This window comes from Cajanus cajan, chromosome 11 (assembly GCF_000230855.2).
Source record: "Cajanus cajan strain Asha chromosome 11, NIPB_CcT2T_4, whole genome shotgun sequence".
Lineage (NCBI taxonomy): Eukaryota > Viridiplantae > Streptophyta > Magnoliopsida > Fabales > Fabaceae > Cajanus > Cajanus cajan.
In genome coordinates, this window is record NC_138527.1 from 3,733,282 (window position 1) to 3,742,274 (window position 8,993).

The 8,993-nt window shown below is 36.4% G+C and overlaps 1 protein-coding gene across 2 annotated transcripts in view; it reads right to left on the reverse strand.

Moving 5' to 3' along the window:
• LOC109808497 (uncharacterized) overlaps positions 1-8,299 on the reverse strand; it is a 31,343-nt gene extending 23,044 nt beyond the window's left edge. Inside the window, exons 1-10 of one of the 2 annotated variants that reach the window (XM_020371524.3) lie at positions 8,055-8,299; positions 7,708-7,768; positions 7,013-7,415; positions 6,753-6,930; positions 6,528-6,667; positions 4,791-5,448; positions 4,549-4,649; positions 4,077-4,221; positions 3,624-3,692; positions 3,452-3,497 (exon numbers count right to left, since the gene is read on the reverse strand). In XM_020371524.3, the coding sequence (XP_020227113.1) occupies positions 3,452-3,497; positions 3,624-3,692; positions 4,077-4,221; positions 4,549-4,649; positions 4,791-5,448; positions 6,528-6,667; positions 6,753-6,930; positions 7,013-7,401 (1,726 nt within the window). In that variant the 5' untranslated portion in view covers positions 7,402-7,415; positions 7,708-7,768; positions 8,055-8,299. The remainder of the gene's footprint in view (positions 1-3,451; positions 3,498-3,623; positions 3,693-4,076; positions 4,222-4,548; positions 4,650-4,790; positions 5,449-6,527; positions 6,668-6,752; positions 6,931-7,012; positions 7,416-7,707; positions 7,769-8,054) is intronic. The other variant, XM_020371523.3, reaches the window with a different exon arrangement.
• Between the last annotated feature and the right edge of the window lie 694 nt (positions 8,300-8,993).

The window sequence follows — 8,993 nt, forward strand, 5'->3', positions numbered from 1 at the left end:
TGAACACTTCCTTAGAATCATCCAAAATCTTCTGAATTCCCTGTGGAATGGTGTCCCTAGCATCAAATTCTTTAAGCAACTCTTTACATTCTAAAAAAAATCCTTGGCCCTCATCTCGTAGAACCTAATCTATTGCTCGAAAAGAAGCTTCAATTCTGGACAATGTTGTTTCCCCCTTCAACACCATGATTCCTTTACTAGTGGGCAATTTCAAAGTGAGGTTCTTGAAGTTGGCTCTAATTTCTCCCAATTTGGTTAACCACTCCATTCCCAACACTACACCCACACCCCCTAAATCAAATATGAAGAAATCCTGTTGAATTTTCAGTTTTTGAATGTGAAGTATCAATTGATGACAAACCCTTGCACACTTGATTTTTCTTCCATCTCCAACCTTGACTGTGTAAGTTGTTGTTTCAATTACAGGGAGTTGTTTTTCACTCACCAAGGTAGATGATATAAAATTGTGGGATGCTTCACAATCCACCAACACTGTCACTCTTTCTCCACCTATATCACCCAACATTTTGATGAACTTATTGGAAGTTAATCCTGTGATGTTATACATGGAGAGTTGTAATGTCTTATGCTCTAGCTCCTCCCCATATTCGAAACTGCTACCCCCTCCTTCTTCTTCTTCTTCAATATACCCTTCATTCAAAATTAACACCTGCAGATGCTTACTTTTACACACATGCCCTAACCTGAATTTCTCATCACATCTAAAACAATAAAACATAATCCTTTCCTTGACTTCTCTTGAAATTTAGCATCCGTTAATTTCTTGAACCCCTTACCTCTGTATGACCCAGTTGTCTTAACGTTGTTGGATGTTGTTGTGGAAATGGCCCCTACGTTATCTGCTTGATCTTGATTCTTGACTCCAATCTCCCATGTCACTGTTCTTGATGAAGGATAATTTTTAGATAAACTACCTCCCTTACTATTCCATGAAACTCCATTACTCAGCAACCTGTTCTTCTCATCGATCCTCTAGGCATAGTCCATCAATTTAGGTAGAAAGCCTAATTGATGTAACTTTAGTTCTACTCTTACCACTTCTTTCAATCTATTCAAAAAGATCCCCTTCAAATATTTCAGGTCGGTCCCTTTTAGTGGCCCAGCATATAACTCTAATTTCTCCCTATATTCTTCCATCGACGTTGTTTGCTTGAGACTTAACAACAATTCGTATGGGTTCTGCGCCAATGAGGACTGAAATCTCCTCATTATAGCAATTCCAAAATCTTCCCAAGTGTGATTCACAATGTAGAATTCCCACCATTAAAACCATGTCAGAGCTCTCCCTTCCATTGCTACCATCACCGCTTGTAACCTTTCTTGCTCCAAGAGGCCTTTCAGATTGAAATACCTCTCCACATGGCTCACCCACCCATATGCATCATCTCCTAAGAGTGGAATCTCCAATCTCCTCCACCAATCTTCAATTGACCTACTCATAGTTCCCACTCCTTCTCCAAGGTTTCTGCCTACGCTGCTGCCACTTTCACCTGATAGATTAGTTGAATTTCCCTTTTGCTACCAGTCCCGATTAATATTCTCCATCATCTCCTCAAACCTTTTCCCCGTCTCTTGTGCTCCCTCATCGAGTCTCTTCAAAAGATTCTTGAAACCCTTCTCCAAATTGTCTAATCTGGCCTCCATCCTTGTATGCACCATGAACAATCTCCCAGAATCGAGAGTTGTGATACCAGTTGTAAGATAAATCAATTGAAAATTTCTGAGAAACAAGATGAATGTTTTACACTGAAAAGCCTCAGGAATCCGAGAGCCTGAATCTCTCCCCCCAAGTTCCTAATTGTTTACTCCCATTTTCCCTGTTTATTAGCCTCCTACTATTACATGTAACAAATTCAGTTATTTACTGCTGTCACAACTACTAACTAGCTATTCTAATCCTTTGGGTCGTAGCCCAGCTCTTTGCCCTTTCTAACATAAACATTCCTAATTGGGGGCCTGTTACTAACAGATTATCTAGGAAGTTTGTTAGGAGGAATACAAAAAGGGACTGGGGAAGTCTATAGGGAAAACAGGGAAGTTATTCTTCAATTGTTCAAAGCCTATACTCTGGGAAAAGAGGGAAGTAGATTACTACCTATAACTCTTTTTTATTCATAAAATATTCTTTATATTTCCAAGGTCCTAACATTGATCCTATTCATAGCCAAGCTAACCTTTCTCCTAGGTTTTTGGCAAAAGTTGGAAATCTTTTGCAATAACCATGGTCCAGCAGGTGCTGCATGAAAAAGTAGCATGCTCATTGTGCTTCCAACAGAGGGATCTGGGAGGAGAAAACTATTTTCAACTTTTATTGCTCAGGAATTTTTTTTCTTTCTAAATTGCAACCTTGATAGGTTGATTTTGAGGGGGTGATATTGTTAGAATATAGAATAAAGAGAATTAGAGTAGTCACTAATTAGAAGGATACCATGGGTTAGGCCCATCGTATCTATAAATAGGAGGATACTTGGTACAGGGGAGGTATTCGGATTAGTGAGTCTTTGTGGCAATAGAGCAGTGGCTCTAGTAAAAGGGGAAATCCTTTGGAGGAGATATTTCTCTCTTATTTTGTATTCTTTTCATCTTATTCAATAAAATCTGTTTTTTATTTCTCATTACTAATTCTTGGTTCCTTACATTAAGGGAAAAACCAAAAAAAAAAAAAGAAAAGCAAATTCTTTATGTGGAAAAACCTTTGCAAATAACCAGTAAGTTTAATAAATAAATGCTTAAATTTTGGAAAACAAAATAAATGACTGAGAGCATCTCCAATGGGGGTTGCTTATGCTCTGATGCAAAAATAGTAAAATAGCATATTAAAGTTCAACACACTCTTCTCATTAGTAGCTCTACAGCAATCTATTCCTGTTATAAGATAAATACAAGAGAAAAGCTATTTATAAAACATTTTTCTATCAATTTGGGATAAATAAATTCATTGGAAGAACTTCCTATAAAAATAAGCCCTGGCTTTAATGTGAAATACCAAACATTAAAGGCATAGAAGATGCTTATTCTATATTAACTGAAAGATTTTGTCAATTGTTAACATAAATAATACATTATGGCAGCTGCCAACGCCCCTGGTATATCCTGCCCAACAAGCCAACAACAATGATAAAAACGTTGGATGTAATATAAAATCATTTTTGTCTTCACCTATCAACTTAAGCTTTGGGGATAATTTGTTCATGATATGGTATCAGAGCCTCTATGACAAGTGATTTAAAGTTCAATCCTTGCCACTCCCGATTTTCTAATAAAAGTTGAGTTTTAGAATAGGAGGGCCTTTGCATTGTTTATGCGTTGAGCCCAAAAGGCCCTTAAATGAGGGGACATGATAGAGAATACTAATTGTGGATGACCATGCTTAGATATAATTTAAGCACTTAAAAGTATGACAAAAATCCAAAATGTTTAAACTATGTACCTGCCAGGGTCCTCATCATTGAAGAAGATTTCCCAAAAGAGTAGTTCTTCAGGTGAAAAACAGGAAAGAAAAAGGTTGTTAGTTTGTCATTTTCCCATCTTTAAGTACCAAAAAAAGTGATATAACAGTCACTTATCTGATGTATGATAAGAAATAGCAAGCAGATACAAACCTTTGAGGAAACACTAAAAAAGTCCCATACTTCATGTTGTTCAGCTATATTAGCTATTGATAGAAGGTCCTGAAGCAAGACAGCATATTTGATGCAATGATATAGATGTTAAAAGAGTAAATCACCATTTTGGACCCTGAAAATATAACGCATTGTCACATTAATTCCTAAAACTAAGGAAATTCCAAATATGTCCCTAAAATTTCCAATTGTTTCATCTAAGTCCATAAACTTAATCACTTATTGTCGTTTTGGTCCCTAAATATATGTTAATATTATTATTTAAGTCAAACATTCCTTTGCATTTTGGACAAATGTGATTGATGGGTTGCACTTTTAGAGACTTGTTTAGAATTTTCTTAGTTTTAGGAACTCACGTGACAACGCTATACATTTTCAAGGACTAAAATGATGGTTCATTCATGTTAAAATATAGAAAATGACTGGAAATACCTGGAGATATTTATCAAGTTGAATGCAACGCTGATAGACAAAGGCATCCTCTGTGCTCGAGGAAAATATCCTTTTGGGAGGCAAATGTAATGCATAATTGGGAATATCTTTTAGATGCCTATGCAATCGCTCAAAATTCCTGTATCTGAATATCACCAAAAGAAGGTTCAGAATTGTTAAAGCACAAATATAAATATATGAAGGGAGAAAAACAATTTGAAACTCCATGTTTTTCCCTAATATCTAGGATTAGTTTAAACTAAAAAAATGAGGAAAATGGAGTGGTTTAGCAAAAAATACAATTGAGTGCTCCTAATATTTTATTGCATGGTCAAAACTAAAAACCGAAACACTACAATTTACAATCAGTATAAACCCAATTCTTATTAACCTACTGGAAATTATCCAAATTCAAACAAACATAACTAGTGCACTCCCACTATTATAAAAATGAATGAAAGGAAAACCGTACCTTCTTCTAACAAACCAAGTTTTCTCTTGACCATCAGTCACTGCAATTGAATAGACAGCAAAAGATGTGGATCCCAGTTTCTCAAAATATGCTCCTATTACCTGAAGTGTAAAATTAGACAGCAAACATCAATCAAATAGAATAAAAGGAAGTGCCCACAGCAAAATATTCCATCTATCACAACTTGAATCCGTTTTGTTATATAAGAGTGAACACTATAATAGTATGAATCAAAAGTATACCCGGCACCGAAGCTTGGGCTTAACAACCATGTCAGAACCACTCTTGCCCCAAAATCCTTCACCATATTTCTCAAATTCAGGGGCATTGAAATCTGCCCTTGGGGACCCTGCCTTGTGAGTTTGGATTCCCAATAGAGAACCACTGCTGGATCTCTTGAGCGGATCTTTATATTTTTTACAAGTGAAGTCCTTGAAATCTTTCACTTCATCAGAATGATGATCTGCTTCAGAAGAGAACTCCTTGTCAGGATCTGGTGAAGACTCTGACCTATTTGTGCCTCCAACAATTAGGAGGGGATCTGAACCCACAGAATACAGAGGAGACTTTCGTTCTGGAATTGCATCTGTAGCCGGATATTTCCCAGAAGGGTCCTGAAAGCCAACTTTGATATTTTTATGCTGTTTCCGTCTATAATTCCTCCCTCTTGCCCACATGTTCTCCAGATTCTCAGGCATAAGAACTTCAGTTCTTCTCTGAGTTGCAGCCTCCAGCATTTGTGCCCAATCAGCTGAGGCTGTATGATTATCATGTCCACCCCCAGCAGCAGAATTACCATGATTATGAGTTGTATTAGTTGAATGATCGCCGACCGTCATCCAATTTATACCCTCCTCATTAAGGAAAAGTAAAAGGGATTCAATCAGCTCATTGATATACCTGATCATAAAGACAAATACATTTTTGTGAATGGAAATTGGAATAAGTTAGTTAAAATTCTTCATTTTCAGAAGTAACCAATGTTATAGGTTAATCAGGATGAGAATCCAGTTTCTGCAATGTTTGTGCATTAGAATGTTGTCAACTGATTAGATAACATGCTAAATAGTTTTTTTCACTTGGATCAGTAGACAAGATATTCCAAACTTGTAATCAGATACTAAATTAGTCCCTTGAGAGTTTGATATAGGTAACACGTACTTTCTTTGATTCTCAAGTCTCGGAAACAAACAAAATTACATTTTAAGGGGGAAAAAACTTCATCAAAGAAGACTCTCTAAAATAGTTAATATGTTATTAGTTAGCACTTAAGTTGTATGCAATGGTATTCTTAAACAAACAATTTTGATTATCAGAGCATTGATTACCATGCAGACGATCTTCACATAAATTTTAATTATTTGATACTTGCTATGCTGGTCTCTTGTTAAGATATTTACATATAAATCTCAGTCAAGTTATTTACACTTGTTAAGTTATTCACGTAAGTTTAGTAATTCCTTTCTGATAAAACAACCATGAGTAAGATGACTAATGGGAAACACCCAAACCTATTGTTTCAAAAAAGACTCACAATTAGAAGATGGGATCACAGGCACAGCACACTGTATTCTTCTTCTTATGCAAACTTAAAGGCCCATTCCTCAACCCAAATCTCAATACACTTAATCTCATAATATTTCCTGTTGGCCTTATGTTCAAATTGTTTACTAGCTACTGCCAGGAAGTACAAGTAACTCATACTTCTATCCACTCTTTCATATCTCAACATTGAAGATCATCAACAAAAAGCCCAACAAAACCATGGTAGGAACTAGGAAGGTTTTCTGTGTCCCACATATACCAGGTCTGATCCAAAATCCCACCCGCTAAAACCATTAACAAAACTTTAAGAAGTTCTGATTTCTATCTAAAGATATTGGCAAAGGAAACCCTTCAACAGGTTACAAATTATCAAGGCCCACCACCCAACAAGGCTTAAAGTAAATGAAATATATAAGACAAATTATTCAACATACGCAGGGCTTGCCAAATTCATGAGAGGTTGTAATATCAAGCAAGTTAAAATTTCCCGAGCTATAGATCGAACAACAGGACATTGAGCTTCTCGTTTTCTTAGTACTGTAGCTAATACTCCACTCATTAGCTGCTGAAGAACCTACAGAAAGAGAAATTATCAGATAAGGGATGATATGCATTTTGTGAAAGCAAACATAGACGACATCCAGACACTCCACTCACACCTTGTACTCACTCTCTGCAGATACTAATGCTGGATGAAGCTCCTTAGAATTCAACAGATGGAATTTTAATCTTTCATCTCTCTCCTCAGAAGATAAGGTTAACATAACATCAACACCTATAGCAGCTTGATTTCTTCTGAAAAGGTCTATATGATCACCTATTAAATCAACTATGTCCCTGCAATCACAAGTGACACATAACAAACTACAGAACATACCAAGTTCCTTTCTCCAGAAGCAAATAATAGAAAGGTATGTACCTTGTGAGCAAGTCAACAAGGTTTATTTCTTTAACCCTCACTGACACTTCAGCAAGAGCGTCCATGATTAACTCACGAATCAGCTCAGGAAACTCCATATCTGGAGTAATTTCTGCATACCACATATTTATCACGAAATCCTTCAATATCAAATCAATGAAGTCATTCAAGGCAGCCTCCACGACAGGAGAATCAATCTTCTTCTTCCATTTGGGAGGAGAAGGTGAAGAAGAGAGGTGTTCATCATTCAGAGGCAGCTGTTTTTTCTCCAAATGAGATAGGTAAGTCTGTAATCTAGGTGGCCGAATCTTCCAACGGAATTCCACTTTGTTCAAAAGAATGCGCAGAGCAGCAACAAACAGAATGGACATGGGAAGATTCATCCACATTGATTTACTTGTGTCTGTGGTGATTGGTGAACAACAATAAAATAAATACATTAAAATTGGCAGTCTTAAAAACATAACCGAGATAGAAAAATTGCACATTTAAAGATTCAAAATTTGTAGCCTTAAAACAAAACCCTGTCCTAGATAGGAAAATGACAAGTATCAATTAAAGACTATAAATTTGTAGTCTTAAAGCAACTCCGGTAGGAAAAGGAAAAAATTTAGATGCAATTCCTAAAATATTTTTTTTATGTCGTTTTCGAATCAGTAATGGAGTTTTATTAGAGTAACAAAAATATAACTTACCAAGGTTTGAAACTCAAGTTCTGATCGAAGAACATTAGGAAAAGCACTTAAGGATATCCATCTAAGTTTTGTCCATAGAAAAATGGCAAGTGTCAATCAAAGACTCGATATTTGGAGTCTTAAAGCAAAACCCAGATGGGAAACTGCATGCTTCAATCACAGACTCAAAATTTGGAATCTTAAAGCAAAACCCAGATGAGAAAACTGCAAGTTTCGATCAAAGACTCAAAATTTGGAGTCTTGAAGCAAAACCCAGATAGAAAAACAGCGAATGCAACAACAAGGAATCATTGTGAGACCGAGAGATTGAAAGAAAGACAGCATGAATGGGAATAGGAATAACTTACGAGTGAAGAAATAGGAAATGGCAAATATACAAAGAGCCCACCAGAGAAAACGGAGCTTGGCCTCTTCAATGAGATCATAGATGATATCCATGGTGGGTGTGGGTGTTAGAGGACCCATCTTCTTCCCTCGGTAACTAAAAGCGAACTCCTTGCCACTTTCAAATATGGCATGACAATGTCACAGCGACAACCTCGCAATCTTTGTTCGGTTTCAGTTCGTTTGCTTTTGTCCACCTAAGCTATTCTTTCTCAAGCAACTCCTATTTCTAGGGATGGCAAAACGGGCCAGCCCGGCCCGTTTTGGCCCGGCCTGTCATTGGCCCGCCAAAAACGGGGCGGGCTGGCCCGGCCCGCCAATGTAAAACGGGCTGGAGATGCTGGCCCGCCCCGCCTAAGGGTGGGCTGGCGGGCTGGCGGGCCAGCCCGCTTACAAAAATAAAAAATAAAAAAAAATGGAAAAAAAATTTATTTTATGGTTAAATAAAAAATTTTTTGCTACAAATAAATAAATATAATCATATGAAATTAAAAATGCATACATATTGTACTTAATATATGTTCAACAAAAATAAATTATAAACTTAAAACAAAATCAAATAGAAATTAGTCTATTTACACCAAAATCAAAACTAAATTATAAACTTACAAATTATTTATACACTAAATTTTTTGATAGTCCACAAACAAGTTTAAATACAATTAATTAACTTTAAATTTTTATTTTAAGAATATTAGAAGCTCTCTTGAAAGAAGATATCTCTACTTTTTTTCTTAATCATCTTCATCCTCATCTTCTACATCAAAATAAAATAAACATAAAAATAATTAAATTAAAAAATATATATATATGCGGGCCGGCGGGTTGTGGCGGGCCGGCCCGCTATTTGGCCCGGCGGGTTGGCCCGCTATTTGAAAAAGTTTTTAATATTTTTGCCATCT